This window comes from Eufriesea mexicana, unplaced genomic scaffold, assembly GCF_001483705.2.
Source record: "Eufriesea mexicana isolate 0111107269 unplaced genomic scaffold, ASM148370v2 scaffold7347, whole genome shotgun sequence".
NCBI lineage: Eukaryota > Metazoa > Arthropoda > Insecta > Hymenoptera > Apidae > Eufriesea > Eufriesea mexicana.
The window spans coordinates 162,838-181,735 of record NW_016915155.1 but is presented as its reverse complement, the minus strand read 5'-3'; the positions used below and the strand labels follow the sequence as shown (position 1 = coordinate 181,735).

The following is an 18,898-nucleotide window of genomic DNA, read 5'->3' as shown; positions in this document are numbered from 1 at the left end:
GAAACAATATTACACATTTCAATGAACATCTGTGATTTAGTGCAATTCTTACCTTTCCTTCCCTATATTAAGCAAGCACAAAGCATACATATCAAAATCCTAAAATATATTAATATTATTAAACTAGGATTATACTGTTCAACACAATATCATTTGGATAATTTTTGTAAAGATTATTTTTCTCTATACGAATCCGTAATTGAAATTGCTCTATCACTCTCAATTTCAGAAAAATGTGTGTTTTTCTAAAAAACACAGGATTTTTCATTAAACTGAAGTATTACATAAAAAGCAAGAACGTTAGGAGGGTCATTATTGTCTTAAAAATTAGGTTAGTGTATCCCGAGTTTATTAATGTGTATAATTATAATTATTTGTGCTTTTGAATAACTATAATTGGTAATCAAAGTTTAAAAATAAACCGCCGAGCATACTTTCTACGCGTTATTCGTACATTTTTACAAAATGATCAGTCTGCCATGAATTTGTTACGGAGCAACGTATTCTGTAAGCTTTTCTGAAGAAGAAATCATGGAACACAAGTGTGTAAACAGTTTTTAATCTGATTAAATGAAGAAATTATTTGTAGGTAACGTGCATACGTGATTTTACCGACACATAATCGTTCACTTTTCTTGCCTCGACAGTGTCGTAGCTACGCGTTATCCAAATACCCAGTAAGTATAATGGAGCAAACATATAACCGAGTGCGAAAAATAAAAAAATATAAATCAATTGAATTTAAATACAAACGATATAAGTGTATATGTATCTCTTCCTTGTATTTACAACGGTGTTATTTATTCACTGCTTTGCTCTTCATTTGTGATTTTCATATTGTCTAAATTCTAAACAATCAATAATATATTAATTAATAATAAAGGTGTTATTAGTAAATTAAAATTAATTCACTAACAAATTATTAGTGTTATTAAAATTAATAATAAATATTGTTTATGCATAATTAGTGTATGTCTACTAATGTTATTGTAAAATAGCAAGGAATTAAAATAAATGTCCAAAACATGCAACAAAATATGATACATAGTACGAATTCTGTTAATGAATAAACTCAATATGCGCCTAATGGAACCAGTTGATACAGCCCTAATATCGTCAATAAGATATACAAGGACAGAAAATTCAAGCGTCTTCGATCAGCGCCATCTATTATTTGGCTCCAAATGCTCCAAAAGTGATAGGAATATAGGATAGGCAAGGAGGTCGTCTATGTGCTGGTCACGTGGTAGACAAGGACAGAGAGGGGATAGAAAAGGATAGAATGGCCCCGGCAGTGAAGAATTATTAATTACTCAATTTTAGTAAACAGTTTGTGAACTTTTATAATTTCATTGCAAAGCTGGAACTTCAGGCTACATTCCTATATAATATTCGTGAAGAATTTAACTCTAAATTGTTAGTTATTAATTTTTGCTTTATGGCGTCTATGTTTTCGTAACGGCGACCATCACGACCTTCCGTGAAAATATTTAATACTCACCGAAACTAGAATCAAAATGTGAACAAAAGTGATATGAGAAGACTTGCAAGAATATTGTCTTTATAATGAGTGCATAAAGATTCATAAATTAATTGCGTAAAGGATAGTAATTAATGAAAAACCAATGGCGTCTTCGGCGATCTTCGGCAATAATTCAAACATTTCGTAGAATAATTATTAATAATTAATTAATTAGGGACAAATTTATATCGAAAAATATATTGGAAAGTTCTTGAAGGATCTGGCTTTACGATGCAATTATAAAAGTTCATAAATTAATCACAGATATTGAGTAATTAGTGAATTTTCCACTGCCGATTTGATTTATTAAAATATATTATGAGTTTAGACTGGAACCTCAGGTTCGGTAAGATGAGCACAGATGGCACCAGGAGAGAGCTTAAAATCATATTACGTGAAGGGCGGAATAAAGTAAACAATAAAACGGCATAAATAACTAATACACATTCTCTTCCGTTTCTTTTGTTCATTTCAAAACCCCATAAAGTTTTCTACATTCGTTAATAAGTGCAGCCCAAACAGTGGTTCTAATTAGACAATCAGCGTTCGCTTCTTTATCTGGCACATGAAAAGTCTGCAAATATAGGTTATTTCAACGCAATTATAAAAGTTCATAAATTAATCACAGAAATTCAGTAATCAAAAGAATGTAAGTGTTTGTACTAGCATAACTTTCAATTGCAAATAAATAACGTGAGACATAAGCCATCTTTTATTAGTGATTGGAGAGTGTGGTTGTAAAAATACAAAGTGAAGTAAATGGGCACGTACAACAGGAAAATATTGGACTCGTGAAATATTACCAGCGTAGAGCCATTAGGTTCCAAGAATTATTTTTTATAGCCAGAAAAGATTGAAGCAGTAATAGAAACATGTATGGTATGATATATATCATCAAGACAAAAATATTTAATGATCAATTAAAGATTCAGAAAAGGGAGATGGTGTAGACAGACAAAAGGGTATAAAATTAATTTAGAATGTTGGCCTCTTATAACAAGATATAGAGAATACATTGAGATTGAAAGGTATGTTGTGTTCTTGATCTGAATAAATATTGATATCCATGGGCAAAGTCACTGATCATCGTTAATGTGTTATATTTCAGAATGATGAAGCTGAGAGAGAAAAGAAAAAAGAGAAGTTCGAATAAAAGCAGTGAGAAGAGGAAATGTTATGTCGAATCAAGAAACAGGAAAGGGATAACATATGTATCAACAGAGAAGGATGTGTGGCATTGACATGCAAATATAAGGATCGTTGAAGAGATGGAGAATGAGCACTTGGTAATAATTAGGAAAGGTAAAGATAAATTGAATATAGAGTCTGAATGTTGATAAATGATAAATGTGGAAAAAGAAATGTAAGCTCTTACATAGAAAAATGTTGTTGACCAGCATTAATGTGTTATATTTCAGAATGATGGAGTTGAGATATATAAAGAAAAGAGAGGTTCGAATGATAGCAGTGAGAAGAGTAAATGATCTCACAGGTACAGGAAAAGGTAATAAATGCATATTTGAAGAACCATTTAAAGTGAGACTATATTTAAAAATAAAATAAATTCCTTTCTTATACAAAGATAATTATTGGATATATATGTTTTAGGACGATTTTCATACAAGATTACGTTCCTGTGTACGAGGTTTAATTGCTATGGCTAATGCTGGAGAAGATGACAATAGTTCCCAATTCTTCTTTACTCTTGGTTATACATTGGAATTGCAGAATAAACATACAATCTTTTGTAAGGTTACTGGAGAAACTATATACAACATGCTTGAACTTGAAGAAGCACTTGTAGATGAGGTAAATTTAATGTTTACAAGAAAATATATCAAGAATTGATATAAATATAATATTTTCCCTTCTTTGTAGAATGTTAGGCCATTTTATCCTCTAAAAATAAGAAAAACTTAAATATTGAACAATCCATTTTCTGATATTATACCAAGAATAATAGTACAAGAAAGTGAAGAAGTTAAGGACAGTTTAAAAACTAAAACAGCAGTAGTAAAGTAAAAATCATGTATGTTTGCAGAATTTAGATAGTAATTAGTTACTTATAGTTACTAATTACTATCTAAATTCTGCAAACATATATGATTTTAGTTAGTGAGTGGTTTAATTGATGATACTAGTTTAGTTACTGATAGCATTATTCTTTGCAATGAAAAATTTTGTTACAGAGATTTCAATCTTTTATCATTTGTTGAAGAAGCAGTTGAAGATGAAGAAGAATCTGTGATATTAAATAAAAAGTTTATTGATCAGGGCATTTCATCTCGTGATCATTTAACTGATTCAGAATTAAGCTCATAACCAGCTGTTGTACTACCTGAACTTGCAAATAAAGAAAGGAAGGAAAACTGTATTAACGATTGGGAAATTGACGAGGAAGTAAAAACCTGAGAAGAATCATAAGTTATAAAGGAAGAAAAGGAGTTAGTTTATTGCTTACATTATAACCATGTTATAGAAAGTAGGAATTTTTATTGACTGTCTTATATTTATATTTTCAGAGCAATAAAGGAAAGGATAAAAAATAAATTAAGAGATGCAAAAAAAGAACCGAAAAAAGTAGAAAATTATAAAATAGATGATGATGAAGATGATAAAGATATAGAGAAAAATGAATAGGGAATAAAGAACTCCTTATCAGGTTTAGCACGAGAGAAAGCCGAGGAGATGCATGATAAGAAAGATAGATGCAAGATAAACCAATATCTATAATTATTATGATAACTCTTTTATTTAAATAGAATTATTTGCAGTAGTGTGTATATATCTATAAATATTGTTACATATATATATGGTCATTGTAATGATAATTGTTACGTGATATTTATTACGAAACATCTTTTCCTCGCAACGGCCCGTGATACGGACATCTACTCAGATTCTAATGTCTATTTGTCATTATTTATTATGTCGTTAATAATTAACATATATATGTGAAACTTTCAAAGTGAATAAAAAGTACTTTAACATATAACCATTGAAGTTTCGTTTTCTTTTTACCAAGAATAAAACAACGCATCTTCATCTGTGACTTCATGTTCGTCTGGCTTTTAAGAGAGTAAAAAAAACGAAGAAAAATGTGTTATAATTATTTATGTCCTTTTATTGTTTTATTTCTCCCGCCCAACGGGTCACGTGGTTTTTCATTCGGTAGTTTCGATCAGCGCCATCTATTATTTGGCTCCAAATGCTCCAAAAGTGATAGGAATATAGGATAGGCAAGGAGGTCGTCGACGAGCTGGTCACGTGGTAGACAAGGACAGAGTGAGGTTAGAAAAGGATAAAATGGCCCTGGCAATGAAAAATTATTAATTACTCAATTTGTGTAACTAATTTGTGAACTTTTATAATTTCATTGCAAAGCTGGAACTTCAGGCTACATTCCTATATAATATTCGTGAAGAATTTAACTCTAAATTGTTAGTTATTAATTTTTGCTTTATGGCGTCTATGTTTTCGTAACGGCGACCATCACGACCTTCCGTGAAAATATTTAATACTCACCGAAACTAGAATCAAAATGTGAACAAAAGTGATATGAGAAGACTTGCAAGAATATTGTCTTTATAATGAGTGCATAAAGATTCATAAATTAATTGCGTAAAGGATAGTAATTAATGAAAAACCAATGGCGTCTTCGGCGATCTTCGGCAATAATTCAAACATTTCGTAGAATAATTATTAATAATTAATTAATTAGGGACAAATTTATATCGAAAAATATATTGGAAAGTTTTTGAAGGATCTGGCTTTACGATGCAATTATAAAAGTTCATAAATTAATCACAGATATTGATTAATTAGTGAATTTTCCACTGCCGATTTGATTTATTAAAATATATTCGGAGCACATAACCAGAGTTAGTTATCTATTAAATTGCAATCAGCGCCATCTATGATTTTGAATCGAAGCTCAGGTTCAGTAAACGGATCACAGATGACATGGAATTTGCCGATACCACATGCGAATGGGGAGGACAGGAAACGATTAGAAAAAGACAGGGAAGCTCCGGTAGTGAAAATTGATACAGCGTAAAATTAACAAATTGCGAAGTTTCTATAATTAATTCATGAACTTTTGCAAATGTATCGAGAAGCTCGTACTTTGTTCAACATTCTTATGCAATTTTCATGGAACAATTTCGATTACAAATTCGTGTTCAGGAAAGTAAATTCTACAAAGAATCACCTAATGAATATTACAGATTATAGAGAAAGTTAAAATTTTTTCGACAGTTTTGAATTTGAGATACGATTTTTATCATTGATTAATTCCACCTATAAGAGTAAAGTGTTCTCATGCCTACACGTTGTGTAATCGGTTATTATGAAAAGTATGTTTTTATACAAATAAATACTATGTAGTAAATTAAAAAATGTATTTTAATATCGATAAATATTTCGAAATATTTAAATTCAATAATGATAAAAAGACTGCAAAATGTTTACCCACACTACTAAAATGCAATTTTTTCTTAAATCTAATTGACAAAATAACTATAAGAATGTAATTATAATCTATTTATTTACTCATAATGCAAATAAATAACAAAAATATTTTGAATAAATTAAAAGAATAGTAACCATAATAAACAAATTTATGTATGACATTTGAACTTAATCACTAAAGCATAACTAATTGTAATAGTACAATATTATACATTCTATTAGAATGCAAAATTCTTATTAAAATACAAAAATAGTAATACGTATAAAAAATTACATATTCAAAAGATGTTCTATATTAAAATACCCACAGGACAAGTATCATTTCATATTTTAGAGAAATGCGTTTTTAATAGGTTAGAATATTTGCAATTATTATATGAAGGTAAAGCTCACAATTTCACTGGTAACTTTGAATATCTGTTAGAAAATTCAGCATATGACAAAATCGGACATTTTATATTGCGGTAAGTTTTTATTGAAATAATTACAATAACTATCAAGTTTCAAGCAATTGTTGTTCATTTCAATTCAGAAAATTTATATTCTTCTATGTCATTTAATGTTTTAATAACTATAAATAATTATAATTATTCTAGGTTATTAGTATCTATGTCAGAACAGTTATATAATTATTGGATTATCAGAGAAGCATTATTATTTCAAAGTAGGTTGGATTATATTTTACCTAGACAATTATATAGATTATTTAAAAGTATTTTGTATCAATTAAGAGAACATACGGATAAAAAGAAATTGATTAGTGAAACATTAATCGATGTGTGTAGCTTTTTCTCAAAACCATTTGTCTTCAAACATCTTGTGTCAAAAAATCATATAAAGAATTGTAATCTTTTTAAAACCAAAGGTACGTATATGTAAATGTGTATAAACAAATCAATGTATTTTAATAATTCAAATATTTAAAAATTATTTTAATATTAATTTTTCAAGTACGATATGAAGTAGTACCAGATTTAATAAAAAAAAGAGAATTAGACTTGAATGCAGGATATGCTATCATATATTGTTTCAAATGGAAAAAAATATTAAAATCATTGTTTTGCACTTATATGACTAAGGAAGTAATAAACATGAAATCAAAAGCACAGCATACTATAAACCAAGATATTAGATTCAATTATTTATATCACAAAATTTATACTATAATATTTAAAGAAAATCATCAAATATCTACCAAATATGGATACATAACTAAAGAAAACATAGATACAGAAGTAAAAAATTTTCCACTTTGTATGCAACACTTGCACACAAAACTAAGAAAGACGCACAGGCTTAGTCATTATGCTCGTTTATATTATAGTTTGTTTTTGAAAGATAGTGGAATGAAATTAGAAGATGCTATAAGTTATTGGAAAGAAGAATATTCTAAACCTCATTCCTGTTCTTCTATTTGCTCCCATAATTGGCAATCAAATGAACGAAAATTCATATACAGTATAAGACACTTTTATGGCTTAGAAGGATCTAAAAAAACTTATAAGTCACCTACTTGCGAATTGATGTGTGTAAGTATCAATTTATATTATGAAATTTCTATATTTAATTTAAACTCATTTATTTTATTGTGTTATTAGACAAGTCCATCAAATTCTGCATATGAAGGAGGTTGCCCATTTAAAAGTTTTGATGTGGATACTTTAAAAAGTCTTTTATATTTATCATTATCAAATGACCACGTAGTAAAACTATTGAAAATCATATCTTCTCAAAGACCTCAAACTGCTTGTGCTGAATTTTTTAAAATGATAAATCAAAATAATAAAAATAATACTATTATTAATAGTCCTTTGCAATATTACTTAACAATGATTAATTAAATTTAAATATTTAAAATGTAAACTTATTATTAAGTATAAATAATGAATTTTTGCAATTGATAAAATACAATACTTTTTAACAATTTAAATCGCTTACATTTTAATATTTACATAAATAATAATGATGAATAATAATAAAACATATATTTAAATTAAAAATAAAATTTTATTTGGTACATACAATTATTTAATATCAGAAACATTAAAAATTTTTAATGGAATCTTCTACAAGAGTACGTGTTATACCTTCTTTAACAAATATACAAGTAACACCAAGTTTACCTACATCAATAATATTTCTGTGTTCATCGTCAAAAAACATCATATCTTTATAATCAATACCTGATGCTTTTTGAATTCTGAAAAAAAAATTTATTAGTAATATTTATTAAGAAAACAAAAATAAATAATACTATATAGAAATAAAAATTAACGAGTATGTAAAATTGTATTTTGAATTAAATTTTATTGAAACTTACTTAGAAAAATGAGTTACTTTAATTCCAGGATAAATTTCTTTATATTTAAAATATTTATCCCAATTAAATAAATTTAATAATTGATTTGCACCGCTTATCTCTGAGGTACGAGATGCAACACCAAGTTCATATCCTTCTTCATATAAACATTTTAAAACATCAGGTACTTCTTTGTAATATTTTATAATTTTATTATGGGAGTCTATCACAGTATTTCCTTTCCTTAAACAAATTCAATAATAATTTTTCTCTCAACAATTATAAGATATTAAAATTATATTGTTTTAAAACTGACTTTTTAAAAGGAGGAGATACATGAGTATCAACCCAAAATGGCCATAAAGTATAATCTAAAATATAATTAAATTACTGTTTAATGCATTTTATAACTAGCATACATAATAAAAAAGTAAATAAATAATATTTTATGTAAAAAAAGATAATTAAGAAGAAAGAATATAATTTGTAACCTAGATCAAAAACAATTATTTTTGGTTTACGATTTGTTTTACACATTTTTTGTTTATAATTTTAAACTGAATTATTAAATATTAACATTACAAGATTTTAGATAATTTTATAAATCATATATATTTTAACTGTAATTTTTATTTAACATTGAAATAGACATAGCGTTATTCTTTTACAGCTCTCTATAGAAGTACTACAAACACCTAGTACCAACAGTACTATAATAGTACTTCATTAAAATACTATATAAAGTATTAGTAAAAATATTATTTCTTATACAGAAAGGTTAATGAAAGTTGTTTCACGTAGAAAGAAGCAATATCGTTTCTTTCAAAATTAATTTTACTTTTTTAGTAAGAGGATTTTATAAAATTGTTAAATATTTGTGTACGCGAAAATATGTTATTCGTTTAAGTAACCAATTACATTAAAATCCTATATTTCATTGCGACCAATCATAAATAGGATGCATGTTAAGGCGATTTTCTAATTTATGTAAACCTTAAATTTTCTTCACCTTGTTCAGTAGTAGCGTCAATCTCGTTTAGTGAGTTTATAGAACTGTGAAGTGTTGATTGCAAATAATTATTAAATTTATCATAAAATTGTTATTTTAGATATTAAAAACGTCTGAAGGTATACACGTACGTTATATTTTTTCGTGTAATTGACAATAATAAGTATTAATATTATTTATATCTTATAATGATTGCGAACGTATAATTTGTTATAATGCACATTATTAGTATTGTTTTTACGAAATTATATTGTTACTGAAATTAGGTTTAGCTGCTTTACATATCATAACATTAGAAAGTATGTTATAATGACATTAATTTAAGGAAAATAATATAATTTTTTATATTATACAATATTAGAAACAATTTTAATAAGTTTTATTGCTAATTTGAATAATTTTTAGATACTATAAATGCATTTTCAGATCATAATTATTTCTTGGCTGCACAATATATTTTTTACATGATAGAATATTTTATACATCTCTTTTTAATAATTTGTACTTTAACATTCGCTTAATATTAATTTCAATTTTGGTGATACATGATCTGATATTTGATAATAATGCTTATATTTTGTTATTAGTATTTTTATGTTTTATATGTACATTTATATCTTCATATGTCTATATAACTATAGTATCTTGTACTTGCAGAAATGTCTGAATCGGATCTTTTAGCTGCTGATCATATTGATGGTCTAGATGGACTCGAAAATGGTCAAGATGGAGATGTCATTATGCAGTGTGATGGTGTAAAACGTGAATTAAATGAAGCAAATATTGATGATCCGGTATTTTGTTCTATTTTATTATCATAAATAAATGAACATATGTCATAAAATTTTCTATGATGTTTTTTGCTTTGTTCGATATTTATTATATTTTCATTCTTTCTTTTTTTTTTTTTTATAGGAATTAGAGGCTATTAAAGCACGTGTTAGAGAAATGGAAGAAGAAGCAGAAAAATTAAAACAATTACAATCTGAAGTGGACAAACAGATGAATATGGGTAGTCCACCTGGAATAAGTAAGTTATATGTTATATTAATTTCAATGTACTATTAAAAAATAATGATCTTTTATGAATGATTAATACATATTTTTCAAAATTTTTAGCAAGTCCATTAAATATGTCTCTCGAGGATAAAATGGAAGTTGATAATAGATCCATTTATGTTGGTAATGTAAGTTATACATTTTATTTAAATTGTTAATCAATTGATTAATATTTCTTAATTAATTAATATGTATTACCTGCAAAAAATTTAAGGTTGATTATGGTGCCACAGCAGAAGAATTAGAACAACATTTTCATGGCTGTGGTAGCATTAACAGAGTAACAATTTTGTGCAATAAATTTGATGGACACCCAAAAGGTTTTGCTTACATAGAATTTGCAGAGCGTGATTCAGTTCAAACAGCTATGGCTTTGGATGAAACTATGTTTAGAGGACGTCAAATTAAAGTATTGCCTAAAAGAACAAATAGACCAGGGTTGTCAGTGACAAATAGGTATAGTAAAAATATGTTACATATAAAATATTTCTATGTATTCTATGTGTAGTACCACTTAGGAGCACTAAATACAACATGCATGAATTTTTAGGGGACCACGAGGAGCACGAGGCTACCGAGGTATAGCCAGAGGAATCATACGTGGTAGTGCATATTTTGGATATAGACCTATAAGGCGATCTAGGTATATTGTAAAATTATATATTAATTTTTAAAATCATTAATTCTAAATAGTTTCTTTTTGTAATATATTTTCTGCATAGGAGCTACAGGCGAGGATACTACATGCCGTATTGACCGTTTTAATGCATTGTACTGGAATTTTACAAATTAAGGTAAGTTTTTATATTATTGTGGTTTATGAGCTATTTTCTTCCTGTGATCGTTCAAACATAAAATATCCAGTGAAAGCATAATAAATTTTTATACATATAAATAATTATATTCGTTAGAAGCAAGATATTTTTAATCTATTTTGTATTGCATAACTATACTATAACATTAAAGATTTTCTGTTTGAACACTCATGGTATGTATCATAGAACAACGCATTTATAGGAAATGCTGGTGAAGTAATAAATCTTCGACGTGATATTATTGCAGAATTATAAATAAGATAAATGATGAAAAAAATAAATCGTAACATTCACTAGCCATTCCTGAATGAATGTAAAATTATTATTTTTCCAGTGACAATTATTGTATGTATTAGATCCTTGTTTTAATACTCTGATGTATCTATATGATTTAACTTAAAAAATTGTAAATTTATGATGCTAATAATTCAAAATTAAAAATATTAAAAGGTATCCATCAATTTTTTATAGTGGATATTGCAAAATTCATATCTAGATACATTAGCTTTCTTAGGAAATGCTATACCTCGTGCTCTAAATTTGTATTCAACCTTAACACCTGGCCATATTTTAAATGTTATTTAAAATAGAACACTATATTTAATATGAATATAATTTTATGTTTTAATGCTACTCTAATTTACAAAAAAAATATAATTATACAATAATTTGCTATTTTCAAATAATTTGCAGTAATGAATGTTTTATTTTGTGTTATTTTTACACAAATATGTGGTATTCATTATAGAGTATGGCCACGTGAATTATAAAATTAGATATTGTAAGTTTTTGTGCATATCTTATTTATAGGTTACACAAAACTTACATATTTTTATGATCACGCATTACACTATCATGTAGCTAAGGTGTTTAAGTAAATTCTTATGATATGTCCACAGAAAAAAAAACTGATACGATGGGAAAAAAAAGAGAAAGAAAAAACCTCATGTCAAAAGAAAAAAAAAAAGATTGGACAAAGATGGGCACAATTAATCATATTTGATTTAATAAATCTTCATATAAAAATTACAAATGTAGATCAGCGATAATTTGCAATTGCAGTTCAATTAAGTTTTTACATAATTTACAGTGAAATCCAATTAATTCTGTAGTATCAGCCTTTATTAGTTTCCAAGATCTTCAGTTTATTTAGATTACAAAAATATATGAAACATTGGGATGTTAGTAACATTATATTAATGTATAAAAAATACAGTGAATGTGTGTGTGCGCGCACATGTGCATACCGCACGCACATATACTCGTGCACACGCAAATTTATATATATGGATATGTAGATAAATATATAACTCTATAAATATTAAATACTATTTTAGCACAAAAAATGTAATCGTTAATCTGTTATGCATTTTGAAAAAATTTACGTTTGTATCTTGAGTTATATCAAAATAAAAAATGTCATTCCTTTTTATGCATACCTAAATAATTGTAAGATGTCTGTAACTTATATTATTTTTCTCTTTGTAATTGTTTTTTTTAATTCAGAACAATTTAAATACTAATTTTTTAATAATTACAGTAGAATATTTCCTAAAATGTAATCTGCTTTTTATAATATTATGATTTATAGCAAAGCTCACGTGTTTCTGTTATTTATTCAAATTTTTATTGAGTTTAATATAAATAGTGCATTTAAAATGAGATTTTTTCCTACTTAAAACAAATTAACATGATATATAAAAAGGTCATCAATTTTAAATTACATAAATATAATTGTGACTGTTAATAAAAATGATGATAATAGTATTAAATATGTTAAGATAATATTAAATTGTACACAAAGAGAACAATTTTTGTAGTATACACAATATATATTGGGAGAAATACATTAGCGATTTAGAAAATGATTTTAATAAATTATAATATAGCAATAATAATTTTAGAAATATTTTTGGTATAATATAAAGGCTGATATAATTATGGCTAAAAAATGAAGTTCATGATGTATTTAAGTATTGTTATTACAATATAGTTTTAATATATTTGTAATAACTCTCTAGTAGTGTTTGTTTAATAATTTCGCATTTTTCCATTATATAAACTTATACTTTGAAACTATACTTTAGGTCTCAAATGAAAAAAATTGAACTGCAATGTAAATATCTAGAGTAATACCATATTACTATAATTTATAGTAACTTTTGTATGCACAGTAAGTGAAAGTTGCGAAAATTAAAGATTGTTATAACTTCTACAAAAAAAGGTAAGAGAAAAATATGATTTATTCATATTAATATGTGCAACTTTCATTTATTTATTACTAACTATACATCCTCAATTTTATCTCAAACATATTGCTACTAATTTGTAAGATGCGTGTAAAATGTTTTTGAACTATTAATCCACTGTGCTATGATGTTAGGAGGAGAGCCAAGTTTCCACATATTAATAATCGAACCACATTTCGTAACGTTACTTCCATGTCGCTAAGTATTTTGCAGGTGCAGTGCAGCATCAGCATCAATTGAGTGATAATCATACAAATTTCATGAACAATTTTTACGTTCCATTAAGAAAAAGAAAGAAAGAAAGAAAAGAAAAGAAAAAATAATTAACATATAAGTGTAATATATAAATGTAACATGATTGGGTGGTCAATAAAAATTTTCTTGGCTTAAAAATCGCATACTGCGTATATTATTGGACTTATATACATTAATGTTAATGTTATTATAAAGAATAGATACAATAAAATTAACTTCAAAGGATTAATGATTTGCGTTTATTAATATTCAGTAGTATTTAAATCGACATTTTTACATTTTAATTAATATTATCAAATGTATAAATTTATTCATACAAATTAATAATATTTTAATAATCAGATCAGATATAATCAGAATATCATTATATTTGTTTTATTAGAGATTTGTATTTCCTTATATCTCTGAAGGCATATAAATGCACAATTAATCTCTACAAAATTTTCAAGTAATAGAAAGGTTTAAGTAGGATGTAACAGAAAAAAATTGAAGACCTGAACTCAAAATATTAAAAATACAACAACAAAATATTTACTACTGTACTTTTTAACGACTACATAATAATGGAAACAAATTATGTTTTTGAAGCATATCATATTTATAAGATCCTAATCTAATTACAATTTTGTTCACAATATTAATATCAATAACATTCATTTGTGAATGATGTGTACAAATTTTAAATAACATTTTTAACATTATTAGTACTTTTAATGGCCACAAGAGGTACATACATTAGGCACCTAATTTCAGCAAAAATGAGAAAACTTTAACCATGACAATAAATCATAAATCTTGCAACAACATATACTTAATTATTGAATTTATTAGACCAGAACTTAAAATATTATATTTTTAAATTTTATGATTTCAAATGGTTTATAACAAATAATTAAATTAGTTCTCTAAATATTATTACTTATTTATTAAATTATTTTTTTTTTTTCTTTTTTAAGTAATTACTCAACTTTAAAACACACAAATATTGGACACAGTAATGTAATTAACAATTAAAAAATATAATCAGAATATTAGAACGTTAAAAATTTATTTCTTCTAAGCTCAATGCATATCTTTAAACATTTAATTATATTCTTTTTGTAATAATCAGGTTTTAAATGTAACTTATACTATATATATTCAACATACCTTTTAGTATGAGATCTATGTATAATATATTTTATGATACACCACTATTTTTTTATAATTCAGGTCTTCAATTCAAGTCTACAGAATTTAATAGCAATATCCTGGATTTACTTCATTTCAGTCCTTTTTTGATAAATATCCATGTTCATGTAATAGTTTTAATTATTTGGTCTAAAGAACAGGATATAAGATTGCATTGAGATTAACATTGACTAGTATACCAAGTTTATGGTACGCAAATTTTGTTTTGGAAGGCAACAGTGATCATTAAGAATTTAATTCAAGTGTTTCAAGAATTGATCGGCATAGACTTTGTATGTTTGGTTTTGTTGTATGCTCTGTATGCGTATTCTCCAAATATTTTAACATCTCAACTCCAATTTCCCTGACTAAGATACTGCAGTAACGTTTTGCTATAAAATTATAATAATATAATAAATGTAAAATATTATATAGATAATCATTTTTGTTATTAATATGATCAAATATGTACAATTTAGAGTTTAATATTACATTACTTAATATATATTAGTTCAAAGAAATTACATTCCATGTATAAGAAGCTACTTACGATTTTTTGTGCACACATGATGTATTGCCCAAACTGCCCAGAGTTGAACAGGATATGCATCTGAACAACGCAAAAGTGGGAGAAATGGGAAGAAACTTCTATATGCAACCATTTCTCCTTGAGGAGTTTGCCAATGTGTTATAGTATGAGCTAATAGTGCTAATAATTCTTCTCTACTTGGTACTGAAGATATTGTAGCCCATGCACTCAAACCATCGCTAAGCAAATGTGCAGCAATACCTGCTGCGAAATAAGATACATCAATGTGGACAGATGTCAGTAACATAGAAAGCATGGAGATGAACCTGGGTTGCATAAGTCTTGGTCTTAAATGGACCACCTAAAATTAAATTAATCAAATACTAATAGCTTATACAACAATGGCAAAAAATATTTCAAATAAATTTGCTATATTTATAACATGATTAATTATATCACAAACCTCTGCTATATTGTTTAATGAACCAAGTACTTTAGTCTCAACACTAAACTGCCCTTGAAAACTTTTTAATACATTAAGAAATAACTCCATTCCACCTTCATCTAGAAAAACTTCACATGTTGTAGCACTTTCGTCAGTTAAATTCCACAGAGCACTTAATGTAAATTTCATTGTGGTATCTACTGATTTAGATGCTACTTTAGCCCTAACCATTGCTAGTAATTTAGCAATATAGTGAGGTTGTGCACCAAGCATAGATGTTTCCCTTGTTGATATTTTTGCTGCCAGTATAGAGCAAATAGCAACAGACATACGATTCATTGATGGTTCATTGAAAATTAATAAAGAATTTAATACTAATCTTGCACATCTATATAAATGAAAAATGATTGAATTGTAGAATGTTATAGATTTAATTGATATAATTATACATTAGCAAAAAAAATAAAATTAAACAAATTATAATAAAATAATAAAAATATCATACTTGTTATATGTATTTTTAATTTTTAAAATAAGCAATATATTTTTATAAATTTTATTTACCTGTACTTGTCAAAATTAATTTCCTGTAGGATTCTATCACTACATAAAATTAATAATGTATTCATCTGAAGTCGATAGTTAGTTGGATAAAATTCCATTGCTATCATTGTTAGTTCAACAACTTGTTTAAGAATTGATGGGTGAATCATGATGGAAAATTCACCTTTAGTGAGATTATAAAGACATGCAGTACATGGCACTTGTACATGTACTTCCTGGGGATATTCTCTCATTGCGGGTAATACTAACTTTATTATATCAATTCGTGATTCAAGAAAGTTGTGTGTTAAACGGAATAAATTAAATAAACACTTTTCAAGATAAACTGGTCTGCATGTATACCTTCTAAGACCTTCCAAAATTTGTGACTCTGTTGCTGTACCAGTAACCTAAATAGTATTTTCAAATATTTTTCTACTTATATAATTATAATTTACACATTTTGAAAGAATAAAATAGAAATATTAATTGTCGTTAAACAAAATTATTGTATAAAATAACATATAAAATAAAAATTAAAATATTTTGTTTGTGACAATTATCTTAAGAAGTCATTCTTTAAAATGATTTTATTACCATAGATATTATATCAGTATATACTTATAATTAATAATTACTTTTCCATATAACATTTTAATACTTACAATAAGTTCAGGCCTATAATATTCATCTGCTGGATTTGTTAAGCTGTCATCATAACAAGCATCTGTACTTACTAGTCCCAAAAACCTTAAATATGGATGAGCTTTAATAAATTCTTTTAAATTTTTTGGATCTATATCACCCTTACCTATATTAAATATTTTAAAAAATTGTAAAATTGATTTTATACATATAGAACTGAATAAGAGTAATGCATTATACTATAATTACCAGATAAATCTAAACTAGTTAGATATGGCATACAATGTACAGCTTTTAAAAAATCTGTTATTTTTGGCTTTTCAGATTTCAATACACAGTTAAGAGCATGTGTATGCTTTTCATCTGAAATATCTAAATTTCTTAATTCATTCAGCTCCAATAATACTGAGATTATATCTGCCTCTTCATTTATCTTTAAATTATACATATGAAGTGTCTTTAAACGATTTTTACACTTTGTTAATGGTTCTATATCACCAATCTTTGTACATGAAATATCTAAACTTTCTAAAAGGGGAAGATCCTCGACTACTATCTCCAAACCATGTTTATTAAATTCTGTACCTGATACATCTAATGTGTGCAGTGATCTTAATTTACATAATGTTGTCACTGCACAATACCTGTTATGAAATTTTTATATATATTTATATAAATACTATAAAAAATTTATTATATCTTATTAATTTTATTATATAAATTATATAATTATATAACAAAAATAATTAAATTTATGCATTACATACACATATGAAATATTTAATTATATTTATAAAGATAATTAATTGTATTAAATACCGTGAACAATCCATTAAACTTCCTTTTGCTACACTTAATGATCTAAGATTTTGTAGACTCCAGTCACCTAAACAGCTTATTAAATCTCTAGCAGTTATTTTTGATCCATGTACCATCAGATCTACCACTTTATGTTGTTTTAAAACTTTTAAACCTTTTGCTGATAATGCAGATGCATCTTTTAATCTTACATGTCTATAAATAATAATAAAAGGTAATAAGTATTAATCTTAGCAGTAATTTTATATACAATTTATATTGTAATCAAATTATTGTATTTAAAATATGAAATAAAATACCTTAATCTGGTTGATTTTGAATTAAAAAGTGTAATTGTTAGGTCTGATAATGTTTTCTTTTCACAAAGATTAGCCAATAACTGTTCTGAGACTTCAGCTGGTAAAAAGGCATCTGGATATCTAAAACTGAGTCTTATTGCTGAACTTGATGACCCATCATTAGATGCCTTACCTGTTATTAGATCAAAAATATCTATATTATTACTCTTATTGAAAAATGAACTTGCTGATCTAAAAGTTTTATACTTTAGAACAAATTGTTACATTAAAATAATCTTTTCTAACAATGGAATATTTAAATTCATTTAAGAAAAATGTGAAATATAACTAAAATACAAAATAATTGAATAAATATTTCTTTAAACGATAACAATTAATACTTACTAAAAGTAGTTATATCCAATGCATTAAGGGAGTGTTCTTCCATATCACCAAAACGTACGTCACACAAACCCAAAACATTGTTGCAAATAAAATCAATGCAAACCTCAAGAAGGCTCTTCGGAGATTCATACATTTTATATTCTTATTTACACACAAATATTCTTCTTTTATTTTCTCTATAGCTTTTTAAATAGTTGATTATTTTAAATAGTCTAACATTTTATTCTTTCATATTTATTTCAAGGAATCTGTTACAACATATACATATATATCTATACATCTGATACAATATGTTTAAAACTGAATATTTCTAATATTAAACATACATACTATACAATGAAATACACTAATTTTTATAAAAATTAATACACTTGTCATTCAAAAAC

General features: G+C 26.2%; 4 protein-coding genes across 5 annotated transcripts; 2 read left to right on the top strand and 2 right to left on the bottom strand.

The window, feature by feature from the left end:
• Positions 1-6,277: 6,277 nt before the first annotated feature.
• Positions 6,278-7,833, top strand: LOC108552593 (DNA primase large subunit). The gene is made up of 4 exons (XM_017907216.1): positions 6,278-6,456; positions 6,589-6,857; positions 6,944-7,521; positions 7,591-7,833. Exons 1-4 carry the CDS (start codon positions 6,278-6,280, stop codon positions 7,831-7,833), a joined length of 1,269 nt encoding a protein of 422 aa, XP_017762705.1.
• Positions 7,834-8,035: 202 nt separating this feature from the next.
• On the bottom strand, positions 8,036-8,828 carry LOC108552591 (magnesium-dependent phosphatase 1). The gene is made up of 4 exons (XM_017907214.1): positions 8,783-8,828; positions 8,608-8,662; positions 8,313-8,534; positions 8,036-8,192 (listed from the first exon to the last, which is right to left on the bottom strand). Exons 1-4 carry the CDS (start codon positions 8,826-8,828, stop codon positions 8,036-8,038), a joined length of 480 nt encoding a protein of 159 aa, XP_017762703.1.
• A 512-nt stretch (positions 8,829-9,340) lies between these two features.
• Positions 9,341-11,153, top strand: Pabp2 (poly(A) binding protein nuclear 1). Of its 2 annotated transcripts, none has more exons than XM_017907210.1 (7): positions 9,341-9,419; positions 9,958-10,094; positions 10,216-10,330; positions 10,420-10,487; positions 10,574-10,815; positions 10,910-11,002; positions 11,082-11,153. In XM_017907210.1, the coding sequence occupies exons 2-7, from the start codon at positions 9,960-9,962 to the stop codon at positions 11,113-11,115; spliced, it is 687 nt and encodes a 228-aa protein (XP_017762699.1). In that variant the 5' UTR covers positions 9,341-9,419; positions 9,958-9,959; the 3' UTR covers positions 11,116-11,153. The 2 variants fall into 2 exon arrangements, with proteins under 2 accessions (XP_017762699.1, XP_017762698.1); XM_017907209.1 differs by having other exon boundaries at positions 9,341-9,427.
• Positions 11,154-14,953: 3,800 nt separating this feature from the next.
• Positions 14,954-18,683, bottom strand: LOC108552584 (protein zyg-11 homolog B). The gene is made up of 9 exons (XM_017907207.1): positions 18,513-18,683; positions 18,129-18,300; positions 17,830-18,024; positions 17,260-17,654; positions 17,031-17,176; positions 16,387-16,775; positions 15,841-16,210; positions 15,399-15,738; positions 14,954-15,240 (listed from the first exon to the last, which is right to left on the bottom strand). The coding sequence occupies exons 1-9, from the start codon at positions 18,643-18,645 to the stop codon at positions 15,095-15,097; spliced, it is 2,286 nt and encodes a 761-aa protein (XP_017762696.1). The 5' UTR covers positions 18,646-18,683; the 3' UTR covers positions 14,954-15,094.
• Between the last annotated feature and the right edge of the window lie 215 nt (positions 18,684-18,898).